The sequence below is a fragment of the Leuciscus leuciscus genome (genome assembly GCF_965113295.1).
Source record: "Leuciscus leuciscus genome assembly, chromosome: 14".
In the NCBI taxonomy this organism is placed as follows: Eukaryota; Metazoa; Chordata; class Actinopteri; order Cypriniformes; family Leuciscidae; genus Leuciscus; species Leuciscus leuciscus.
Window position 1 is genome coordinate 25338141 of NC_138738.1, and position 26987 is coordinate 25365127.

At 39.8% G+C, this 26987-nt stretch overlaps 1 protein-coding gene across 9 annotated transcripts in view; it reads left to right on the top strand.

Annotated features, from left to right (window-relative positions):
• Positions 1-26987, top strand: part of LOC309474319 (centrosomal protein of 95 kDa-like) — a 306785-nt gene that overhangs the window by 166300 nt on the left and 113498 nt on the right. For all 9 annotated transcript variants that reach the window (XM_082136783.1, XM_082136785.1, XM_082136789.1 and 6 more), the window contains one exon: positions 11320-11428. In XM_082136783.1, the coding sequence (XP_081992909.1) occupies positions 11320-11428 (109 nt within the window). The remainder of the gene's footprint in view (positions 1-11319; positions 11429-26987) is intronic.

Consider the following 26987-nt stretch of genomic DNA (forward strand, 5'->3'; position numbering starts at 1 on the left):
CTGATGGGAACAGGTGGCTGCGAAGTCAATGGAGCCCATACAACCTCATTAAACATGTCCACATGAGCCTTGAGGCGAATCAAGATGTCTGCTCCAATGTAGACGTCGTGGGCTGGATCTTCCAGGATCAGGAAGTAATGGGTTAAGTACCGGTGATTCCATTTCAAGTTCAAGGCACAGATCCCTTTGGCAGATGTCATTGAGGATGGATCTGAGGTCAAAGGGAAACGGGTGCGTTTGCTGGTATAGGGCAGGTCTGGAGTCTTTTCAATGATTGCATTGAATAGTGAGAGACTGATTGCTGAGTTGTCTGCCCACAGTGCCAGGATAATGTCTGTTGTGGTTATATCCTGCAGCTGTAGGTCAGTGTTTACTTGGGGGCAGTAGTTATCAGAGTCTTGTGTGGTTCTGAAAGTGCAGAGTAGCGAACTTGAACTTTGCTCAGCTGTTGTGACTGTGTTCTCCTGGCTGGCTGAGGGAATTCCTGTGAACCCCGTGACCTGACAGTCTGGTTCAAAGGATTTGTGAGGCTGAAGGGGGAGGGGTTCACGCACTTGAGCCCAAACCTGGAGGTACTTGAAGTCTAGCAAGGGTTCAAAGCGGTCCAGCAGGTCCTTGCCTATGAGGAATTGATAAGTGTTCATTGGAGAAATATAGACTGGATGGACTATGCTCATAGGACCAATTGCCAGGTGAATGGGAGCTACGTTTTTTAGCTGGATGTAATTTTGGCTGTATGACTGCACGTTCAGCTCACAAGTGTGGAATTTCAGAGTTCGGTTTTGTCTTTGAGCTTCAAATTTGAGTTTCTCAAATAGTTGACTAGAAATTAGTGTGAGATCAGAGCCGGTGTCCACCAGGGCTTCGAGCTGCATTTCCTTTTCCAAGGTTATGGTTAAGTAAAGTTTTCGTGCCATTCCTCTCTCAATTAGATTCCCGAGGAGTTTTGGTGTTGGGTCTTGTGTGTTGATTGACAAACAGTGAGGGTAGGTATCGGGTGGCTCGTTGTGGGTGCAGATCACCAAGACAGCACTGTCTGGTATAGAGGTCGACCGATTCATCGGTTTTGCCGATTAATCGGCACCGATAGTTGATTGGTGGAACTATCGTTATCGGCAGAAATACATACCGATAGTTTTTCCTGGTTGCGTCCATTGCTGGAGCAGCTGAGAAGTGCGCGCTGTCATTCATTACACAGTAAGAGAGAGCTGAGAAGGGTCTGCTAGCATCTTGCAGTACAAGAGCGGCCTCTAGAGGTGTAATAAAAACTATCGCTGATGCCTCGTGTTGTTTATTTCGACACGTGATTCTGCGTGCTGCACTGAGAGCACACGCTGCGTGGAGAGCGCTGACATCAGATGCACGTTTAAAGCACCGACAGCTAAAAGGTAGCCTATGTATACACTGCATTTTTTCATATCATTATAAAGTGATTAATTTGTTGACTAAATGCTGCATTAGTAGAGAAAGAACAGCACAACAGTATGTTTGTTTGCCTTCGAGGCTGAGAGGACGCTAACATTAGTAGTACCTCAAGCGGTTAAAACACTGACAAAAATAAACGTAAGCCCGACCCGAATGTTTAATGTCACAATTGTTACCTCTATTTGCATTAGTTTATATCCAGCTGGTCACTTTTATGCATTTAATATGCAGAGAAGTTGCATATTTAAAGCTAGAGACGTAAGATAGCAAACTGATATGTTCATACAGCCGACAGAAACATATAAACAAATCAGAAAAGCATTCGATTTCGGTTATTTTTTCGTCATCACTTTAATACATGTTTTGTTATTTTGATTATCATCAAGTGTCTATAAAATAGAAGCAAAAGTGTGAGACTATACATTTAATATTTATGTCATTTCAATGCTCTGGCATTGTAGATATTTGAATGTAACTGGTTTTATTTGTTATTTAGAGTATTACTTTTTGTTTCAGTTTGAATGAATGTCTTTTATTGACTTCAATATTTATTCATATTATATATTTATTTCATTTAGCATGTTTTCATGGTTCAATACAGTTTTATTATTTTTATAATAAAGTTCAGCACTGTTTTACTTGGAGTGTTATGTTTGTTTTTATCCAGTATCAATTTTAAAAACTATCGGTTGATTAATCGGTTATCGGCAAGTATGGCCCAACCTAGCTATCGTTATCGGTAAAATCCACTATCGGTCGACCTCTAGTCTGGTACTTGGTTGTGAGAGTTGCTGTAGTCATGTTCAGGAAATGTAGTTGTCAGCTGGAGTGAGTGAGAGGTGTCAGTTGGTGATGCAACAATGAGTTCATGCGTCTGTGGCTGACAAACAGTGTTCTGATGGGCGGTCAGCTGGAGTGAGTGAGTGGAGCTGTCATTCAGTGATGTGGCAGCGAGGTTCGTAGGTTGCGGTTTACCCACAGTGTCAGGTGGGCTGCTAGCGGAAGGAGCGTTGGGAGTGGCGTTGGTTTCAGGCATGTGGTTTAGTCATGCAGTGTCTGGTTTATCTTTGTCTTCCTTGTGAGGTTTCTTTTGGAGAAACTCTCTCAGTATGCTCAGAAGTTCTGCCGCTTCAGCCGTGGCTGCCCCGTTTTTGTTGGAGGTTCGTTCCAGCTTTTGTTTACCCGTGTCATGTCGAGAGGGGTCCCTTGGTCGGTTCTCTGGGCTTGTTGTTCGGGGAGATTGGGGTCGACTTCTTCTGGGGCGTCGGTCGGCATCCCAGCTGCCTCCTCCCTTTTGGTTGTGGGAGAAGCGATGCCGGTCCCAGGATCCCCCGAAACGGTCGTTTATCTGTCTTGGGCGTGCACCCCCTCCTCGTCCGCGCTGACCTCTGTTGGGTTGGAACGGCCTGGCGTCTTTGTTGACGGGTCTGTACCTGGGGGGTTGTGTGCCCTCTAAAGTCAGTTCTGGAGAGGGCTCTGAGACAGGGCAAACTGTGGGGTATTTTACAGTCTTATCAGACACAGTTTTTTGTTTGACGTATGCTTTGTGAGCTAGGTCACGTAATTGTTGAATCAACATGGTCCGCGGGCAAACAAGGACGCCCAGATGCGCACTTTGGCTTGGATGGAGATTCCGCAGGAAGAGGGTTTTGAAATTGACATCTTCCTCCATGTCCGCCTCATTCCTTGGACCGAAGTACGCTTGTCGCAGGCGGCCATAGTAGGCCTGCAGGGTTTCTAGTCGAGCTTGTTTGAGGTCCATTGCCGCGATTATGCCTTGGTCTGACTCGGGATCAGAGAATTCGCGGATCAGTGCTTGTCGTAATTGTGTGTAATTCATCTTGACAGTCTCTGGCTGACGGTCTAGAAAGCTCCTCACGTCACGCCCTGACGTGATCCGGAGGAGATATAACTTGTCCCAAGTAGTGACGTTGGCCACAGTTTGTAGGTGGAAATCAATGTCCTGTAGGTAAGAGTGCACATCGCTGCCCCCTGCTGAATTTGGGTTGAACGTAGGAATGTTTCTTGCCAGCTTGTCCAGTTCTTTAGATGCTGTGCGGTGACTGGTGGCTCGCCCCTCCGGGACGGGGTCCTTCCTTTGTTCGGCAGGTGGGAAGTTGTCATGACGTGGGCTTTCCTCTTCCTCTTTAGCTGTAGAAGTTCGGCTGTGGAGTGCCGGTTCGCCGGGAAGGGGAAACGGGGTGATGTTTGTTTCCTCTTCCAGGTCAGTTTGGAATTTGTAAGAATGTTTGAGTTCTCTGTGGACAATGTCAAGTTCGTATTTAAGATCTTGTCTTTGTTGGACAAGCTCGTTAATTTCAGCTCGGGCTTTTTGCAAATGTTTCTCACAAGCCTTAGCTTTCGCATCTCTGTCTTTCAATTCAACATTGGCTCTTTCCAACAACGCCTCGCCACGTGTTAGTTTGTCATTGAGTTCTTTCGCGGTTCGTTTCTCCGCCTGCAATCTTTCGTCGGTGTCCGTGCGTAGATCCTCCAGAGCCTTTTGCAGTTGTTCCACTTCCTTTTGTAGTTTTGGGTGTGTTTCCTCCTCAGTTTCCAGACGTGTTTGTGCCTCGTCCTTTTGTTTGCAGGCCTCCTCCAGCTGAGTCTTTAGTCCAGTGTTTTCCTTTTCCAGCTTGGCGTTATCCTCCTCCAGCCAACGTGCCTGGGCCACCAGGTAGTGAGAGAGACTTCCGATGATGCGACTCCATTCTTTTGAGCTGTAAGCCTGCGTGGGGTCCTGGGACATGAGCTGGTCCACGTTGGAGTCCAGTTCCTGCCGGGTCAGGAGTTTTAGGTCGCCGAAGTCTTTGGGTAGACAGCCGGTTGTCATGGCGCTTAACCATGCCTCCAGATCATTCCAATGAGCCGCAGGGCTGGATGAGCGCGACATGTTGACTCACTGTAGGCAGAGGGAACACAACACACACACACACAACAAGGGCCACTGCGAGCTGTTTTGAGGCTAATGAGCTATAGTACGGTGTACCGTCTATAGAACCTTTGGGCTAACTGACTTTAGACAGTTAGGCGGGTCAGCATAGGACCCGAAATTGAGACTGCCCAGTCGTCACTCTATTACTTAGCCTTTTGGGGTCTCGTTGGTGAGCTGAAAAACAAGTCACAACAGAACATGCAAGGCACGAGTGCAAGAGGATTGAAGGGGGAGGAAGAAACAAAAAAAAATTAAACAAAGATATCACAGTGAGAATAAACCTGAGTGATTTGATCTGTGCTGCAATTTGAACACTAATAGCACAGAGGCTGTGCCTTAGGGAGAAAGAGGTAAGCCCAAACACTTAGAAAGTGTAGGCAGGGGAATATTTAAGACTATGTGGCTTATAATGAGAGGCAGAGTTTTTTAAAAAAAATGTTTTATCAAAGTTCAGTTTACCTGAAGTGGACTGAGGTCACCCCAGCCGGCCCCCCCCTCGCTGAGCGCAGTCAACCTTCCTGGTGCCCCAACACCTGGCCGCCGTGACCTTGGATTCTCCGTTACTCTGCTCACGGCTACGACCTCACAAACAGGGTGACCGTAAACACAATACTAGTAGTCCCGGAGATATCAACCAACCGAACGCAATGCAAAGGTGGGTGCGTCACAGAACTCACCAGGGTAACCTGGCGTGGCAGGAACTGCCTATAGTTTGTGCAGCGGTCCCAACAATTGGCTGTTGCGTCGGCTTGGTGGCTGACACTCCGAAGCACCAGATTGCTGATGTCACTTACTGCGTGCCGCAGCCAGTGGCAGAGATAAGAGAAACTCAAGAGTCACTGCACAATCAGGGTCAGTAACGTCAGTTGGCAGACTCACCCACAGAGGTTGAACCGGGACTCCTCTAGTCCACTGCAGGTGCTGAGATTCTTGCCTGGAAGCAGAAGAACCGGATTAAGAGGTGTATGGTCTTTGTCAATTAAAAGTGAAGCAGAAGGAAGTTAGTGGTACCCCAATGCAGGTGGAAACAGGAGAAAGGGTGCAGCAGACCGCTGTAGTGGGTTAATAGAGCCTCTAGGGGGCACTCTTCCTCTCCGTGGTTCACCTTAACTGTTGGACACAACTTAAATTTCAATTCGAAATTAGTTTAAAATTCAAATAAACCTGGGGGAGATTAACCCTCTGAGGTCTGAGCTGTTTTCTGGCCCTGGAGGTGTTCTGACATGCTCTGACATTTGTGTTTGTTTCTGTTACTAGTGACATTTTCATGGCTAAAGTCTAATTACACTGTATTCAGCACAAACTCTGCTACAATAATATATCAGCAGCATGTATGTAAAAGTTTGTAGTTTTGAGATAATGACATTTATGCGTGGTTTGTGAAAATACAAAAAAAAAATTGTCACTGAAATAAGGCCATGAAACCCATACTGATTATTTCTTCACAAGACTTTTGAAAATGGTATGACGTAGCCTAGAATATTTGCTCCAAAACTATGTGAAAATCACCCTGACTGCTCATTCAGATAAGACAATATATTGATTTAAAATTTCTAAGACGTGTTTTGTGTGACAAAGCCATATGCGAAGAGGCGTGATCATCTCATGAATATGTAAGCCTTCAACACCTGAGAAAGACAAAGACACTCCCCTAACGGCCCTATTAGGAGCGATCAGGCCCTGTCATTCAGAGCAACCTTGCACAAAGAATGTGGAGATTTAAAAAAGAATGGCTTTTAGATTGTTTGGATTTATTTACAACACAACATAATCCAAAAATACACAACAAATGACAAAAGAGCACATTGAAAACAATGATCCAAAGAGAGAGACCCAGGGCCGTGCAGAGACCTCTGGAGGGGCAGGTGCATCTTGGAGGGGCAAAATCGTCAATGCAAGTGAATGTGAGAAAATAATTATTTTCTGGTCCCGTTTGAATTGTGCCATGAATGTGAACATATGTTGTCTGTGAATTTTTTATATCATTTTTTATGTTACGAGTTTGACAGTATATTGTATGATTCTTTGGCTAGCAGTTGTGGGAAAGACATAACGAGAAAGACTACATGTCGCTTATGTGACGTCACCCCATAACACATTTTCCCTCCACTTGTCAAATCACGGTGCTAATGCTGCGATAATCTATGGAGACAGATCGAGATGCCTGTGTGTTTTGTACCCAAATGTCACCATTCAAACCAAATGGGCTGGTCTTTCTTCAGATTCCCGTCTGATGTAAAAACTAGGTTGTAGTCCACAATGTGCTTTCACACAAAGTCTAACCGTATCAAACTTCTACCCGCTAAATTGTAGCATTCTTCACACGAAAAATTATATTAAAAATTCACAGACAACATACTCACATTCATGGCAAAATTCAAACGGGACCAGAAATTAACTAGAAAAATGCATTTCCGGAGGAACTGCAAAGTGTGCTTGCTCGGGTGCAGTACACTAACATTAGCAGGTAGTGGATAAGGGTGCGTTGAAGTTTGCTTGATCTGAGAATTTCAACAATAGTACTTTTTTCAAGATTGTGTGAAAAGTTAAGAGACATGTCTGCAATGTAGACTAGTGCCAATGGCATTGTTTATGTGGCTTGGTTGTTGGTTTTGAAATAATTGGTTATGAATATGCAGCAGAGAGTGGGAGTGTTTTGGGTGATGAAATAGTATTGAAAAGAAGTTGACAGTCTTCATTTACTGTATCCAATAAGCCAATACAAAACTCACCCAGCTGTTCTGTGGTTGAGTGTTCCCTTTGATTAGGAACAAATTTACTATCTCAAATTAAAGTCTACCGTAATTAGCGATGCTTTGATTGCTGCTGTCAAGATGGTTGTCATCACCTACACAGAAACGCTGATTTTTCTAGCCTACCGTCAGTCCTCATATTGTAATTAAATGAAAAACGCTATCAGTTTCACTATTAGCTTACTCTAGCGATGCAATCGCAACAACATGGATAACGCTGTTTGGCCTTGCCTAACTTTATATGACATATGCGCCATATGCTAGAGTTACACATCCCGCTGCCATTTCAGGGCTTGAATTTCGGTGCGGGAATGTGGGGATTGCACATAATTTAAACCATTTCCGCAAGGTTAGCTTTTATAGTGCGAGAAATTCCCGCACAAATATATTCGCTTCATCTCAGAACAAATGATTTAAAAATAAATTCACAGATGCGAGAAAAAAGATGTCAAACTGTCTTTTATTTTCTAATTTAATTCCTCAATCAGCGCTGGACCGGCATTTTCTGTCTTCCGCTGAGTCCTGGCCGTAGACAGATCATATGTTTCACGCTGTCAATGCAGTGGTCTGCGTTGCGCTGATCTTATTCACACTATCGAGTGTAAGTGTAACATTCTAACATTGAGTCATAATGAGCTGTTTGTGAAGAAATGATCCGCTTCCAAATTGTCATTTTAATCACGAAATTGAAACATTAAAAAACAATTTGCTCTTTATGGTGTGCGAGTGATAGAGCGCGGCAGCAACGAACCAACTGATCAGCTTGCAGCGTAACAACATTGAATGCTCGGCCGAACAGCTGATCATAGCTGTACAGGGCGCCTTATTATTCTTCATCTCCATAAATATATCTAGTAGTAAAGCTAATGCAAGGGCTAGAAATCAATTAATCTTTTGCTGATTCTTCCTTGTCATCATGGAGAGCGCAGTTCATGGTTGCATAACTTGCATAGCAACGACAGACGCCACGGGAGGAGCAAGCGCTTGTGGAAAGGAGACAGCGGCTCGCCCGCGCTTTCCACTTGTTTTTACACATCTAAGGTGCGTTCCATTCGATAGGGTCCATACGCAGTGTTCACTGCTCCCCTACTCCCTGAGCACGGTATATCAGTGGACTTCACTGACAATAACCGCTCATTTGAAACGCCCTGCAAACGTCATCAAAGAAAGTCAACTACAGGGTCGCGCAGATTATGATATAACATAAATATATATAGGACTACATTCATATTTAAATTTTTATTATTATATTAGGCTATATATTTACAATTATATTGCACTATTTTACAACTACCTAAAATAAAATCACTTTACTTCACAAACTAGCTAAGCTGGCTGCATTCACTGAGGTAAATCATAATCATCAAAAATAGTACATGTAATATTCACAACAATAACCGTTAAAAATACTGTCATTTAACAATGGCGAAATGTATGAATACTTACACACACGTTAGTTATGACCGTTCTGACTGGTGATGACGTGGTGCGCGAAATGACAGTTGGGTGATCATCGCTCTCCACTTCCTGTGAAGTGATGTATCGATGTTCCCTTATTCCCTATGCCGTGCGCAGTGCCCTTCGAACTGAACATGTTCGCTCCCTTCGGATTGGAATCTCACTTAAGATGGCGGAATACCCTGTGAAGTCCACTTCGCAGTCCACTTACGGTCAAATGGAACGCACCTCTAGAGCGACGTTGTTGATTGTTTGAGCATGTGACTGCGCGCTTCTCCTTGTTTTGGGGAATTCCCTCCCAGTTTAAAAAAACAAAATTCAGGCCCTGCATTTATTAAGACAAACCTAGTCAAAACGAATACAGTCTATACACTGACTTGGCAGCTCTGTGAAATGTAATACAACAGTGCCACCTACTGTCTAAATGCATTAACATTAAAAGTGTGAGGTGGAACTCTTTTGCATAGACATAAGTAAATGGGTTTGTCAATTAGCCTGAAATAAAAAAATATATAAAAAAATTCAGATCTTGTGCATCCTCACATTGGAGTCCCGAATTCATGTACAAAGTTAGGTTTCCATACGTGACAGAGTTCCTGAGATATGGACGACTTCCTGTTTGGCGACTACGCCGCCGATTTCGTTTGGCTGTGACGGGCAAACGCTTCCGAAAATCAAAAATCCTTCTAGTAACTTTTGTGAGGCTTGGTCCAAGGATCATGTACGTCCAGTTTCGTGAAGTTCGGACCAAATTTGTGACCTGTGAAAATTTTGTTTCGCTTTCTGTTCAATCCAATATGGCGGTAGAACGACATGGACTCGGGATGTCATCTTCGCGAGCAACTTACACCGGTACTGACCGGACGTTTTAAAGTTGGAACGGTGTCTCTGTCTCAAAGGGCCTAGGCGCAGGAGCTGGCCAAAATTTCTCTCCCGGGAATAATAATAATAAGAAGAAGAAGAAAACTTAAGAAGAACAATAAGTGTGCTGCTTTCAGCAAGCACACTTAATTATTTTCTCCCATTCACTTGCATTGACGATTTTTCAACCTAGAGGTCCAGTGGGGTTAGCGGAAGGGGCGGGACTTACCAGCTCTATGCCAAACGCGCGGGGGAAGGGCTGAGCCCGTTCGGAGCTACGGTAGCCCAGAGGCGAGCGTTGGCGAATGTTAAAGAGAAAACCGATTTTCATTCAAACAAATCGACGTAAACTACACATTCGAGTTAATCGATAAAATCGATTTATCCCCCAGCCCTACTTTTAGTATGTTTTTAAGTACATCTGATACTACTGTAAACCACTGAGAAACCTTTTATTAGAATTTTTTTGGGGTCAAGCCATATTTGCAGCTGACTACTGGTTAATTTCGTTCAGATGATTTTCTATGAAATCAGAAATAAATCTCACTCTAAACTTTAACAATTACACCACTTCCTGCAAGAGCTTGCATTTCATTGGGCGCAAACTTTTATTACAGCTAATTGCGAGGTGTGCCAGATTAATGCAGTCAGCAGAAAAAATAATTCATATTCATAGGAGCAAATTTAGTACTTAACTTATATGTATGCAACATAATAAATTTCAGGACTGAGCCTGTGCTTATTTTGTACTGTATACAGTACTACATAGTTTAGACACACTGAATAGTAGTTATTTAATTGAATTCTATGTTCTCATTGCCTTAAAATAATAATAATAAAAAAAGATTTAGAAATTAAATCTGCCAGAAAAAATTATCTGCTTAACCAACAGGTTAACCAAAAGGTTAAGTAAAAAAAAAAAAAAAATGTATATATATTTAACAGAATGCTCCTCTCTAGTGTTATTTTTCTTGCTACAGAGTTATTCGCCATGAATGGCTTTTTTAAAGGTAAATGTAGCATTACATGACAAGTTGTTCACAAGCAGTTTTATTGACGTCTTTTTGCAGTTGTAAATTATTTTTATATAACAAAATTCTATGATATGAATAACAATTCACACCTGTTAAATGTGTAATGTAAAATACAGGCTGTTATGGTACAGTAAAAGTAAGAATACTTAAACACTGCAGTCACTGTAATATTTCAATGTATTCAAATAGCTGGAATCTATTATATTATTATGTATATTTTCCCGATTACAGCAAAAAAAAAATCTTTGGTTACACTTTATTTTAAGGTGTCATTGTTACAGTGTAATGATATATTTAAGTACTGTGTAATATTAAGTAACTACATGTACTTACTATCGGGTTAGGGTAGAATTAGGATTTGGTTGAGGGTTAATTGCATGTAATTATGCATAATTAATTGTTATTTCTATGGTAAGTACATGTAACATATGAAACAAAGACACTGTAAAATAAAGTGTACTTACTATCGGGTTAGGGTAGAATTAGGATTTGGTTGAGGGTTAATTGCATGTAATTATGCATAATTAATTTTTATTTCTATGGTAAGTACATGTAACATATGAAACAAAGACACTGTAAAATAAAGTGTTACCAAATATTTTATAGAATTGTAACAGAGAATTGTGCAGAATGAATTGACCCTTTTATGTGCTGTATTTATCAGTTGTCTGATTACCTCTACCTGCCATCAAATAGCCTTTGAAACTGATATGGTACTCAAATACAATTAATCACTCACTCCTGTCACTCAGAATGCAGTTCAGTGAGATGGGGACAGCTTCCCAACATCAAAAAATAAGTGTTTTAGTATTTCTTGACATCTTTTTTTCTCTCTTTCCCTCTGGCAAAAAAGCGATGGAGATAGTTCTTTGTCTCTGCGCAGCCAGAGGAATAAGGAGGCAGAGCGAGAACTACATGATATGTCGGAGAAACTATCTCAACGTCTGGAGGAACTTGATCTGGTCAGTAACTCAATCTGTGAGTTTATCTGCTGTTTTAGTAAAAAAAACAACAACAAAAAAACGTATTTTTCTAACTTCTCCTTGGCTGTTGATTCAATTGAAACTTGCCATGCATTATCCCAAGCATTTATCAAAGCATTGCAATGATATGTCAATTAAACTGTCTATAGAGTCGCCTATTTTGACTAATTGACCCATGTCTCCTTAAAAAAATTATTCACCCAAAAATGAAAATTTACTCACCCTCAAGTTGTTCTAAACCTTTCTTCTGCTGAACACAAAAGAATATATTTTGAAGAATGATGGTAACCGAATAGTTGATAGGACCCCCATTGACTTCCATAGTATTTTTCCCATAGTCAATGGAAGTCAATGATGTCCATCAACTATTTGGTTACCAATATTGTTAAAAAATATCTTCTTTTGTGTTCAACAGAAGAAAAAAAAAAATCATACAGGTTTGGAACAACTTGAGGGTGAGTAAATTATGTCAGAATTTATTTTAACTATCCCTTTAACAAAAAATATAGACAACAGAGTATTCTGGGGTGGCACACCAAGTTGCGTCAGCAACAACTAAAAATCTGGGAATGTATAAAGCCATTTAGACTAATATTTTAGACTTAAGTGTTTCAAAATTCTAAGAATGACGTAATTTTACTCTTATTCAAGACTAAAGGTTCCTAAGTGTTAAGACTAGGTCTCAGCTCATATTTTTTAAAGAGAGCTGGAGAGGTATCCTAACCTAGTTATGTGTATGTATATTATGTATGTTGTATATTATGATATGATGACAGGGAGTTGATAAAACGATACAGGCTTGATCATAAAGGTATTCTTTTTGTAACTGACCTTGTAAGAAATGTAATAACTTCTCCCACTCTACAAATCAATGCTCTGACTGCAGTAGACTTGGGGCCCATCAGTCCACAGTAAGCAGGGTCTTAAGTATCACTATTGTGGCACTAACCACACCAAACATACTGTAGTGGCCAAAAGTGATGTGCAAAGGTTTTTGTTTAATGACCTTACAAGTTTGTTTAATCCATCAAACTTTTTTATTTGATTTGATTTTTTTTATATATGTTTTAAAATATGAAGGAAGATCAAAACACTAAACTTAGTGAAAGTATTTATCTGACAAAATGATTTGGCAAAAAAGCTAACTACAGCTACATGTTTTAGAGAAGCAAAAAAGCTCACAGGAAAATAATACATTGACAACAGCATAATCAGTTATTCATATTTCACTGGTTCTCTCTTGTTTTTGCATGTTCATAATTTCTTTGCATGATTTGTTTCATTGCATTATCACAAATAAAGCAATTGACTCCAAGCACAACTATGCAATATGCTTACAACATTTGGTCAACACTTTTGGCCACTATTGTATGGCAGTTCATTGACTTTCCAACTGATCTTCAAACCGTGCTACAAAAGCAAGCAACTTTTATGAGGATTGCAAGCTTCCTTGGGGTTGTTGGAGCCTTTGATGGATCTCATGTTCCCATCATTGCTCCAACTGCAAATGAGGAGACATATATAAATAGAAAAGGATTCCACAGCATCAATACTAACTAGATGCGAAAGTTCGTCGAGACAAACTTTAAGTTGGCTTGGAAAAGTTCGGACGAGAAGTTTAAAGTAGTTTGAAGTATTACATTATTACTTGATTTTGTCTTTCTCTATCCTTTTATAACAATTAAAAATATTTTGTTGCCATCACATGAAAAACGATCAAATGATCAAATAATTGTTCTGGGTGGTTGCTAGGTGGTTGCCATTGTGTTCTGGGTGGTTGTTATGAGATTAGATATAGATTAGAAATATTAGATAGAATGGAAAATGAGTCTGGATGGATTAGAAACACTAGTACATAGAATGGCAGCTATTGAAGTCTGATGAGCCTCTCCAACTGTCAAATTTTGAATTTAGTTTTGAGAAAGAAAGAAAAGAGAGAAAGAAAAAGAGAGTAAGAAAGAAAGAAAGAAAGAAAGAAAGAAAGAAAGAAAACTTAAATGAGTCTCAATGAATTAGAAATAGTAAATAGAATGGCAGCTGATGGAGTCTAATGAGCCTCTCCAACTGTCAACATTTGTATTTAGTTTGGAGTTAGAAAGAACGAAAGAAAGAGAAAGAAAGAAAGAAATTTAAAGCCACACTAAGTAGAAATTGTGTTTTTGTCAAACAGCGACCCCTAGAGTCGCTGTGGAATACTTGCACTGTCGTAAATATATTATATTATAACGTTTTTACATGATTGCAGCTAAATCACAAGTAAATAGTCTATAGTCTAGGCCATGGGTCGGCAACCTTTTTGTCATAAAGTGCCATTTTTAAGTTTCAGAGTTCATCACTGTGCCACAACACGCACATAGCCTATATATATATATATACACACACACACACACACACTCATATAAATACACAAACATTTTACATTTTCATAATGGCTTACACAAATATTACATAAATTTAAATATTTCTCTTGAAATTTGTTTTAGATTTAGATTTAATAGTATTTATAACTCCTAACTAGAGATGCACCGATTACAATTTTCTAGGCCAATTCCGATTTCCGATTTTTCATTGAGTTTGACCTGCAGATACCGATTTTAGCCGATTCCGATTTCATTTTTTCTAACCACTCTACAGCACACACAAATATTTATTTTCTATATATATATATATAATTTAATTTTTTATAAAATACCATATCCTTTTAGCCAAACTGAATAATAAAAACAAGTTTAAATGGGTAAATTTTATATAAATATTTTTGAGTCTTCATTTTCTTTTCTGACATAACCTAATCCAGTTCTTGTTAAAACACACTAGACATGCACATTCTGTGCATTTTGGGCACTTTTGTTTGAAATCGTATTTATTTTGTCCATCAAAAGTGTGCTTTCACTTGAATTGACCGTGAGCAGCGCAGACAAAATAGACTCGGCGGCGAAACCCCCGCCTCACTGGTGCTCAGTGCGGCGCTCACGCGCTGCTCCTGGTGCCGGTGTGAATGCACTCATTGATTAACATGCACGGCGAAAAAAATATGCGTGAAACGCCCGTAATTCACGAGGTTTCACGTGTGATGCTGAGGTTGCGCGATGTTAATCATGGGGAGCCAGAGGGCATTTGACCGGCATAAAATCGGCATGTCAGACTGACCGGCCGGTCGCCGGTCATGGCCGATCACTTGAAAATTGGCCAATTCTGGTCACCAGCGGATCAATCCCGATCAATCATCTCTACTCCTAACTTAATAAAATACGCTTTTTTTACTATGAGGAATTATTACATTAAAACGTAGATCTGTGTGCAGGTAGACTACTTTATCTGAATGAAATACATAGCCTACACTTCTCTCGCATTTGCTTGCGTGCCAGCGATTAACCCTCCGCGTGCCAGTGTTGGCACGCGTGCCTTAGGTTGCTGACCCCTGGTCTAGGCCTACTGTATATAATTTAATTTGTGTTGTTTTTATTGGAATGTAAACATTACAAAATGCCAGATAAAATCAATTAAGTTAAATGTACGTCACATTATTTCATAACATTGGCCGTTATGATGTCATTAGACATGATTATTGCAATTTATCATAATAGTTTGCAAATTGTGCTCGTTTACACTATTTACAACCTCTACGTTAGGCTTATTTATGTCCTGATAATTATGTGAGATATTGAAAGCTGTTCTCATGATAATCGCAGGAATCAACATCAAACGGCGTTGTCTGATATCCCTCAGGACTACGTGATAAATACACCTCACAACACCTGAGTTCAGCTGGCAAACTAATTCGTGAGGCATAGCTATCTGATTTATCAAAACGATTCCATTTACACCTGGTCACATAAATGTATTTTTGCGAAACGGATTTAAATTCGATCTTCAATTCTCGCGCTATATGCAGATTTAATGGAGTGCACGTCACCGAAAGCAACAGACATGAGCTGCATTTTATAGATCATCAGCTAAAATTTCAAAATCAAAGACCGCAATAAGAGAGAGCAGTAACAGCCCTGGTAAGATCATTTCGTTTCTTTACTTTTAATGATGAAGATTGTGTGTTAAGCGTCTGCGATTTACTTTCACTTTGATTTGCGATAGTTTGCAAGTTGGCTTGATGCAGTTGCTCATCTGCGGTGATACGTGTTCCAGCGCGTCGTCATATCTGGATATAACATATAGCCTATAACACGCTCTCACACGTTTTTATTTAAAGGAGTCATGAACTGGATTGTTTTATTATTTTATAATGTTGCCTGGGGTGCCCTTATAATGTTAGTATGATTTTTACATCAAAAATTGTCATAATTTATACATAAAAGCCATTTTTCCAAGCCTGATTTCAGCCTCAGATTTGAACGCTCTGTTTTAAGGGGCGTGTCTGCTGTGAGACTGCAGTGCAAACGCCCACTGCTGTGATTGGCTGACATGCTTGCATATGAAATAGCTAGTAGTATTACATGAAGTTCATGAACTCTCTCGAAAACTTTTACTACGTTTTTACTACTACAGCTATCGAGATTAACAAATCGTGAAAAGTATCGTTTAAAGCATTATATTTCAATCTATTCCATCACATGAAAGGTTGCAGCATGAGCACTGACTGAGCAGATGACAGACAGTCTGTTGATCGCGTGAATAAAGATCTTATCATTGCAACGCAATTTTTGTAAAATGTTTAGCACAGACACCTAAGCCAGTGGGAAGGGTTGTAGGAACCGCGTCATTAAAAAATGAATTTAACCCACTGGTCCCTGATAGCTTGGTCCATTCTTGGGAGAGAAAAAACATTTCCATGTTGATTCTGGCAGTCAACAACAGAGCAACTCACGTGTGCACCACGTTTCTGCATCTTTCACGGTCGAGTGCGTACTTCGAATCTGATCGCGCTCGACTGAATATGAGGGGGAGAGGGGCAGGGCGGGCTTCCTGCAGCATAGGTCTGCGGTGTCCATATATGGTATATCCTGCGCCGACTTGACGTCAAGTCGGCGCAGAAATGAACATCACGTATTTGAGTGCGCGTGCACGTGGGCTGGTTGACGAACCCAGGGGTAAACAAACGCTTCACTTTTAAATATCGGCTTCCCGGCCAGTGTATAATCGTTAGGCAATCATAACATACATTTTGTCTCGTGGAAAAGTGAAAATTACAGGTCATGACTCCTTTAACCCTCTGGGGACCAAAAACGCGCCCGCGCGTTTTGCTCGTTTTTTTTTTTAGCAATGAAAAATAAACACAAAATGCTCTGTTAATTTTGATCTTTCATTTTCGTGTAATACATCAATCGATCCTGTTCAGTTTCTATTTTTTTTCTGTATACTCACAATACAAATAAAGTGTTTTGCTTTTTGACAAATAAAGAAAAACTAACATGATGCTATTTCTGCCTTCTCTCTGTCAGTAAACTCCCATTTGAAACGCGTTCGAAAATTATCTATAACTCCGCGAAAATTCAGTCAAACAGGCAAACAGACCCACGGGCATAAAGCTTGAGATCGCAGCTTTTAAATGAAGTAATTTATATAAAAAACAAATATTATCAGCTTCTGTAATCTGTATAAAAAGAGAGCGACTCCAGTCGAGCTCATTAGGAGCCATTCAAAAGTCATTTGACCACGCCCCGGAGAGCGCGTGCTATTCAAACGCAAATTCTGAGAACCATTTCAGTCTGTGAAACGCCCCCACATCAGCTGTAAACAAAGAGGCATAATATAGCCTACCTTATGGAGAAAATTTTCCGTGCTGATATGAGGAGCAGATCCCGCTGAGGAGTGAGGTAGGCTAAGTTATCCTTTCTCAAGTGTTAATGTGGAATAACGTTATGGAATAACGTTGTAGGCTTATGTAAACAAAAAGATGAATCGCGTTTCTATAATATGAATAGCGTTTCTGTGAGATGAATGAAGGGTACATATTTGTAAAGACTGTTTAGCCTAAATATGAATCGCGCGTCTGTGTGTGAAAGAATAAACTGCTTTTACAGTTACAGTTACTGCGTTACAGTCAGGCGAAGTATGAAAGACAACATTTTGTTGACTAGATTTGGGTACAGTTTTTACTGTAGAATATACTGTCACATCAAATAAGCTTTTCTGCTCATATATATAAAATACTATTTTGTCAAAAATAAAGTCATAGACTAAGATGTTCCAATGTTGGCTATATTCAAACTAATGAATACATATGATAAAATGTAGGCCTATAATCTTTTTTTTTTTTTTTTTACAAAGAAAGAGTACTTTTTTTGCAGAAATATTGCTGAAATTGTAATTATTGTTGTAATTGTAACCTTTTTAATAAAATAGCAAAACATATTTACAAGATAGATGTAAGCAAAATCTTAAATGGTCAATATAAGTCTTCTTCTAAATATATAGGCTATTTTGTCCTTGCATTGTGGCTCAGTCAGTGTCACACCTGAATGAATGGCTAATTATGCAGAGTCATTATGCAGAGTGGGTGGGACTGGGTAATCTAAGGTGTAAACTACTCCTCCCCCTCGCATATTGGCTTTCCAAGCAAAACCTGTTTTACACCATTTAAATCAATGTATTTTTTTTTGTGAACGATAAAGCAAGACTATTTTCACATAATTTTGAAGCTAGAACTCCAAGAGAAAACATCCATTAGTCAAAAGTCTTGTGGGCACATATTTTGTATGAGTTTTGTGGTCTTATTTCAGCAACTTTCATTTTTATTTTTTTAAATAACCACGCATAAACATTATTCTCTTAAAAATACAAACATCTACATACATGTTGCTCGCATATTATGGTAGGCCTGTTTGTGCTATATAGAGTGAATTTACACCTTTGCCATTAACATGTTTATAAATAACTGAAAAAAGCACAAATGTCAGAGCATGTCAGAACATCTCAAGGGCCCCAAAAACAGCTTGGTCCCCAGAGGGTTAATTTAGTTTTTTAGCATTTTTGGGAGGAGTACAATTTACATATGTGGTTTCAACAACCATATGCATTTACACTTGTCCAGTTTCGTTTGGAATGCGTCTCAGATCTCCTCCTGAAGTGGTTTGAGCGGTCGGATTCAAATCCGTCTCAAATGCGTTTCGGAGGGCATTTAAACCTGGACTTTTCACGATCGGATAGCTATCCAATCTGAGAAAACGCATTAAGTGGCCAGGTGTAAACAACCCCCATGACAAAAACATACGCACGAAAGCCGAAAACAAACGCTGGTTGGCCTCTCACGTCCAAATTTGACGAAGTGGTGGGGGAAGTGACATATGCCGTAAAGCAGTCGAATTTTGTAGTTCTTTTTGTGCTCTGGTTACTACCCGAACCCCGAAGTTACATAGTGCCAGTAAAAGCGATACAGACCCTGTCAGGCTATGGCAGACGTGTCATTCAACCTATTGTAAGTCGATGTACCATCACAAGGATCTTGGAAATATATTATGAAGGTTGAAAAGTTACATAGTGTTGCTTTAAGATAGATAAATAGATAGATAGGTTAGGAAGAAAGAAAGAAAGAAAAGAAAGAAAGAAAGAAAGAAAGAAAGAAAGAAAGAAAGAAAGAAAGAAAGAAAGAAAGAAAGAAAGAGAAAGAAAGAAAAAGAGAGCGAGAAAGAAAGCTTAAATGAGTCTCAATGAATTATAAATAGTATTGATGCTAGCTTGATTAGCATGTTGCTAGTATGATGCTAACATGATTAGCATGTTGCTAGCATGATGCTAGCTTGATTAGCATGATGCTAGCTTGATTAGCATGATGCTAGCATTATTAACATGTTGTTAGCATCATGCTAGCTTGATTAGCATGATTGGCATGTTGCTAGCATGTTTTTAGCAAGATGCTGTTGTCAGGTGGTTGCTAGGGTGTTCTGGGTGGTTTGCTATGGTGTTGCTAGGCAGTTGCTAAGGTGTTCTGGGTAGTTGCTAGGGTATTATTAGTGGTTGCTAGGCAGTTGCTAGGGTATTCTTGGTGGTTGCTAGGGCGTTGCTAGGTGGTTGCTAGGGTGTTCTGGGTGGTTGCTATGGTGTTGCTATGCAGTTGCTATGGTATTCTCGGTGGATGCTAGGGCGTTGCTAGGCAGTTGCTAGGGTGTTCTGGGTGGTTGCTAGGCAGTTGCTAAGGTGTTCTGGGTGGTTGCGAGGCAGTTGCTAGGGTATTATTAGTGGTTGCTAGGCAGTTGCTATGGTATTCTTGGTGGTTGCTAGGTGGTTGCTAGGGTGTTCTGGTTGGTTGCTATGGTGTTGCTAGGCAGTTGCTATGGTATTCTGGGTGGATGCTAGGGCGTTGCTAGGCAGTTGCTAGGGTGTTCTGGGTGGTTGCTAGGCAGTTGCTAGGGTGTTCTGGGTGGTTGCTAGGGTATTTTTGGTGGTTACTAGAGCGTTTCTAGATGTTGCAAGGGTGTTCAGGGTGGTTGCTAAGGTATTTTTGGTAGTTGCTATGGTGTTACTAGGTGGTTAGTAGTTGTCAAAGATGGTTACTATAAAGTTTTTGGTTACTATGGTTGCTATGTTGTTACTAGGTGGTTAGTAGTTGTCAAAGATGGTTACTATGAAGTTTTTGGTTACTATGGTTACTATGAGTTCTTAAAATCTTTAATTCGTGCCTATGGCCGAATAGGCACAAGCATGGAGCAATATCGCAAGGCTACGAGTGTGATATTGCTTTAAAAATAAAAAAAATAAAAAAAATGTTTTTTTATTGGTTTAGGGTGGTTGCTAGGGAGCTCTTAGTGGTTGCTAGGGTGCTTTAACTGGTTGCTAGGGTGTGGCTATGAAGATTTTAGGCCATTACTTATTGGTTGCTTGATAATATAAATCCTCTGAGGGAGAGAGAGAGGGAGAGACGCAGGGGTGTCAGGCCCTTTGTGTCTGTGTGTGTGAAAACGTTGGTTTGGATTTGAATTTTTTTAGAATGCCCAATGTTAAGTCAATGGGACTTTTTTGCCCGCTTTTTCGCCCGCTGTGCGAACATCGTACACCCGATCTCTTAGAAAAGTCATAGCACACCTCTCCTCAATGAGCCGGTCGATTTGACACCTCAATCAGGGGTCTGTGACAAACGGTGCGGGGCAAGTTATGCGCCAAACTTTGTGTATAATAAGTATGAGCAATAACAATAGTGTTGCTTTAAAAAAGCACCACTAATAATAATAATCTTAAGTACAATATTAGTATGTTGGCTTTTCCAAGCCAACTTAATAATAATAATAATAATCTTAAAGGGGAAATGAAACGTCCATGTTTTGGCACTGGTAGTAGTTAAAACCACAGATATGACACAATTATTTTCGTAATTTCTAGCTAGCGAGTCGCCATTTTGGAGTGACGTCACAGCCTTCGTAACGGGGTTGGTTGGTTCCGCTGGTGAGTGAAGAGAGTGAAGCGTTACTGGACCGGACTGAATACGCAATTGATTTGAAATGGAGGAAGACGAACTTGAAAGACCTGTTGAGCCCGTGTGTCCCATTGCTTATGCATTTGAGTCGATACGACGTGGGAACCGAGCAGTGGTACGTCGCTATGTCGAACAGCCGGTGATACATGGCCGTAGCCAGCTATGAGGTCACCGAGGTCCGGACCTCGGTAATTTTTTTACATTCAAAAATAAAATTTCAAGCTCTCTGAATGATTAATTAGCCGTTTAAACCACCTCATATGAGTGTTTGCAATTCATTTTGCTGCGAGAATCTAGTGCAGTGAACGGGGCTTGAGAGCGCGTTGTGAGGACGCGGGTGCGATCCAGTGTTGCCAGATCCATCTAATGGAAAGGTGGCAGTAGTCTTCTGGACTTGTTTTTCTGATTTAATGTCACACTTTAGGAAGTTATTAAAGTGGAAAGTTGCATGTTAGGGTTCGTGATATATTCATCTTATTTCCAAAACACAAGCTTTGAACTTATTTCGGATTGTTATAAAAATAAAATAAAAATTGTTGCTTGTTTTTCGTAGCAATATCTGGCAACATTTTACTGTCGGCATTAATAAAAAAAAAAGCTTATAGAAAAACTGTAATTGCTGACAGGAAGATACCACATTCGGTAAGACAAACGCAATGATCATCGTGATTATCTGTAAGAAATATATAACACTATCAAAAACAATAGCATAATACAGATCTGTATGTTAGTATTACATGTCTGTAAAATGTTAAACATTATTGAATAAAAAATTATTTCACAAACATCTACAGTGTGCATGTGCAGTTTGTTAACATAACGTTAGACGTCGTCTTTTTGTCTGGTACTAATAAACTTCACTAGCTAAACACTAAGTTAGCGTTATTTAGCTAGTTCATGCTTACAGCTGTTAGCTAACAATGACTGTACCTAACGTTAGTTGTTCGGTGGTTCGACCAGCACATGCATCTGGTTAACGAGCCAGTGTGATGCAAACATGTATGAGAGGTTTGACATGATAATATGATAGCAGATGAATGCTTTTTATGCGTAGTTTAATGTTAAGTTTTATGTCTTTCACTGCGTTTTACTGAACTCAGCCCAGAGCCTTTAACCCTCTGAGGTCTGAGCTGTTTTCTGGGCGCTGGAGGTGTTCTGACATGCTCTGACATTTGTGTTTTTTTCTGTTACTAGTGATATTTTCATGGCTAAAGTCTAATTACACTGTATTCAGCACAAACTCTGCTACAATAATATATCAGCAGCATGTATGTAAAAGTTTGTAGTTTTGAGATAATGACATTTATGCGTGGTTTGTGAAAATACAAAAAAAAATTCTCACTGAAATAAGGCCATGAAACCCATACTGATTATTTCTTCACAAGACTTTTGAAAATTGTATGACATAGCCTAGAATATTTGCTCCAAAACTATCTGAAAATCACCCTGACTGCTCATTCAGATAAGACAATATATTGATTTAAAATTTCTAAGACGTGTTTTGTGTGACAAAGCCATATGCGAAGAGGCGTGATCATCTCATGCATATGTAAGCTTTTTACACCTGAGAAAGACAAAGACACTCCCCTAACTGCCCTATTAGGAGCGATCAGGCCCTGTCATTCAGAGCAACCTTGCACAAAGAATGAGGAGATTTTAAAAAGAATGGCTTTTAGATTGTTTGGATTTATTTACAACACAACACAATCCAAAAATACAAATGACAAAAGAGCACATTGAAAACAATGATCCAAAGACAGAGACCTTTGTGCCATTCCTAAAAACATTGTACATACCTTTAATTTCCAAGGTGTTTGATTTTCACTTTACCATGTTCATGTACAGAGACTCATGTGAATGTTGAAGTCAGCAGGACTCAGTTGCATCTGGTCCCTGAAAGAAAAAAAAAAAGAAAAAACTGTGAACATACTGATATCAAGAGAAACTATAGGGCTGCACGATTTTGGGAATAGATTTTAGATTTTTCTGGTTAAAATTTCTTTTTAAAATTCACAGAATACACACACACACACACACGTTTCCAACAATATATAATGAACACCAGGTTTGTTGTGCCTTGTAGGCATAGGCTATGCAGTGCTGCATAAAATAATAATAACAATAAATTAAATCTTCCAAAAGATTTCAAGAACAACTACGCTAGAGAAAAATATATTGATTATCATGTTACTTCAAATGTTTCCATTCGTTATGATGATATGAAATGAGATAATAGTAAAAACATAAAGCCTAATGTTTGGTGCATTTTTCCTTTCAAACGCAATCGCGCTCCAAAATATGATACATTCAAACCCACAGCGCGCTCCAAAATATGATACTCAAACCCACAGCGCGCTCCAAAATATGATACATTCAAACGCCATCGCGCTCCAAAATATTAAACATTATGGTTATACACATCTATGTTTGAGCAGATATCCACAAACAGTATTTAACAGGAAACACGGGTCTAAATAGTATAATATTCACCATATCTAGCAACAGTTCAACTGCAATGTGAAGTTTATGCAACAATAGGCTACCATAAACTAATAAGTAAGAATTTCTTACCTTACATCTTTCTTGTCTTCAAATCGCGTTCTTCTTCTTCTGAGGTAAATCCAATATAAGCTCAGACGTGTCTTCCAAACTCGACGAAAAGCAGAGACTTGTGAAGTGTTTTGGTGTTTTGTGTTTGAGGTAACGAGGGCGTTCGCGTTCCATGTGGAGATTTGCATGTGAATCTCTTTTGCGCGAGTGGGCGTGTCGAATTAAAAAGTAATTAGCAAGCGTTTGAGAAGCTGGACATCCTGTTGGTTTTATACAAATTACTTCAACAGAGAATATTTGTTTTCAGTTTGAATCCGATCATTTAAAAGTACACACTTAAATGTGTATAAAAGTATATGGCTCATAAATGTGTGAGAAGTATTCGCTGAGTTTTGTTTCAGTTTATAGACGTGCTCAAGAAAAAAAAGTTCACCGCGACGGAGAGGCAGAACGCACACCCTGTTTATTTTCTTTATTTTACAAAAGCACAATGTTTTGATTTGATTGTAAGTGGACACATACAAAAGTAGAAATATCACAGATTATTTTTTTATATTTCTTTTTTCTGTAACCATAAATGACGGAGTAATTTAAGTTTATGTTGCTGCTATGTGAAAAAAATCCAGCAAAACGCGTCGGCGCGTTTCTCGACCTCAGAGGGTTAAAGCCAACCAACCCCGTGACGTCACATGTTAGAATACTGCACAATGGTGGCGCCCTGTCCGCGAAATATATAACGGATTTTTCTTTTATATGTTTACATTTGTCATGTTTCTTATATAATTGTTGATTATGGTGGAAATCCATTTGTAAATCATGTAAACTTGATTGACTGCTTCATTTCCCCTTTAAGTACAATATCAGTATGTTGGCTTTTCCAAGCCAACTTAAGTTTAAATAGGATTTCAGTATGTTGGCTCTCTCAAGCCAACTTAATAAAAAGCTTAAATACAATATCAATATGTTGGCTTTTCCAAGACAACTTAACTAGATGCGAAAGTTCGTCGAGACAAACTTTAAGTTGGCTTGGAAAAGTTTGGACGAGAAGTTTAAAGTAGTTTGAAGTATTACATTATTACTTTATTATTAATTAATAAAGACTCATTATTACGACTCGCTGAATTTTGTCCTAATTTGTAAGTCGCTTTGGACAAAGGCGTCTGCTAAATGACTAAATGTAATGTAAATGTTACTTGATTTTGTCTTTCAATATTTTGTTGCCGTCACATGAAAAACGATCAAATGATCAAATAATTGTTCTGGGTGGTTGCTAGGTGATTGCCATTGTGTTCTGGGTGGTGGTTGTTATGAGATAGATAGATTAGAAATATTAGGAAAATGAGTCTCGATGGATTAGAAATAGTACATAGAATGGCAGCTGATGGAGTCTAATGAGCCTCTCCAACTGTCAAAATTTGAATTTAGTTTGGAGTTAGAAAGAAAGAAAGAAAGAAAGAAAGAAAGAAAGAAAGAAAGAAAGAAAGAAAGAGAGAAAGAAAAAGAGAGCGAGAAAGAAAAAGAGAGCGAGAAAGAAAGATAGAAAAAGAGAGCGAGAAAGAAAGAAAAAGAGAGCAAGAGAAAGTTGCTAGGATATTCTGGGTGGTTGCTAGGCGGTTGCTAGGGTGTTCTGGGTGGTTGCTATGGTGTTGCTAGGCGGTTGCTAAGGTATTCTGGGTGGTTGCAAGGTGGTTGCTAGGGTATTTTGGGTGGTTGCTAGGGTCTTTTGGGTGGTTGCTAGGCGGTTGCTAGGGTTTTCTGGGTGGTTGCTAAGCGGTTGCTAAGGTATTTTAGGTGGTTGCTAGGGTGTTTCTAGGCGGCTGCTAGGCGGTTGCTAGGCTGTTCTGGGTGGTTGCTATGGTGTTGCTAGGCGGTTGCTATGGTATTCTGGGTGGTTGCTAGGGTGTTCTGGGTGGTTGCTAGGCTGTTTTGGGTGGTTGCTAGGGTATTCTGGGTGGTTGCTAGGCGGTTGCTAGGATATTTTCAGTGGTTGCTAGGGTATTTTGGGTGGTTGCTAGGCGGTTGCTAGGGTATTTTGGGTGGTTGCTAGGGTGTTCTGGGTGGTTGCTAGGGTGTTACTAGATGGTTGTTAGGGTGTTCTGGGTGGTTGCTATGGTGTTGCTAGGCGGTTGCTAGGGTGTTCTGGGTGGTTTCTATGCTGTTGCTAGGGTATTCTGGGTGGTTGCTAGGGTGTTTTGGGTGGTTGCTAGGGTGTTCTGGGTGGTTGCTATGGTGTTGCTAGGGTGTTCTGGGTGGTTGCTAGGCGGTTGCTAGGGTGTTCTGGGTGGTTGCTATGGTGTTGCTAGGCGGTTGCTAAGGTATTCTGGGTGGTTGCTAGGGTGTTCTGGGTGGTTGCTATGGTGTTGCTAAGGTATTCAGGGCGGTTGATATGGTGTTACTAGGTGGTTGGTAGTTGTCACCAGGGCTCCAGACTAACTTTTTGCCTTGGTTGCACTGGTGCGCCTAACTTTTTTATTTAGGTGCACCAGCACAAAATTTGGGTGCACCCAAATTTTTCCTCAGCTTGCGTCACCTTTAACGCCACAAATTCAAGGTCACCTTTTTATCACGCTCTATATACATTCATATTATGTAAATGATTTTAAACAAGAATAAGGTGTAGGTAAATACTTTTTTTATTTGAAGCACAATTTTACTGTAGCCTATATAAAAATAAAAATCTTTTTTTTTAAATAAAAAATGTTTAAAGTGTTTCACTGAGCTGCCAAACAAACTATTTTGAGTCTCTAGCTCAGACGCGGTAGGCTCTACCTCCGTCTCTGAGTCGGATGCCATCTCCGACGAAGGACCAGGGCTTGGCATCTTACCAGGGACTGGGGAGAATGGTGGCTGAAGTAGCTCCATGTCTGGAGCATTGACCGGGGAGTAAAGGGTTTTAACGGTATTCCTACTCTTACCGATACTGCTTATCGATCCGGTACTTTAACTGTATTCTTATCGGTTCTTTTTGTTTTATATATATATATATATATATATATATATATATAAAAATATTAAACAAAGATAAACAATAGATTAAAAAAAAGATAAACAATTAAACAAAGATACACATTATATAGGCCTACACAGTGCTTTAATTTCAGTAAGGTCTACTAACATTACTCTTCAGGTATGGCCTAAAAAGAAATCTAATAAAGTAATCAAATGAAAAATAACACTGCGTAATTTTTCATAAATAAATTAATGCTTAATAAAGCTGAAGTTATTCTTTCAAGAGCTTTGTAGTAATTTTTCTCTTGTTGTTTGATTCGCAGCAATGGCGCAATCGTCCGCATGTTTACTAGACTGCTGCCCCTTTAAGACCGAGTGCAGATCTGCTACGTCTGATGCATCATATTCTCCCAACTATTTCGATAACTACGTCCATTTAAGACATAAACTGTTTTTAGTGAATCTCCAAGCCGGTCATTTTGACATACTTTTGTGTACATTTGATCGTTTAGACGCGCACATGAAACCCAAAGTAGGCTATAATTTGCTTGTCTCGGTTTCGGAGCGCGCGCCGCCTTGCGAACATCTCTTATGCAGATTTTTGTGCTTTTAATAGCTCTTTTAATTATTTAACGCGTCCCGCAAGTTAGCAACAGTAACTAGACTGCATTTTAC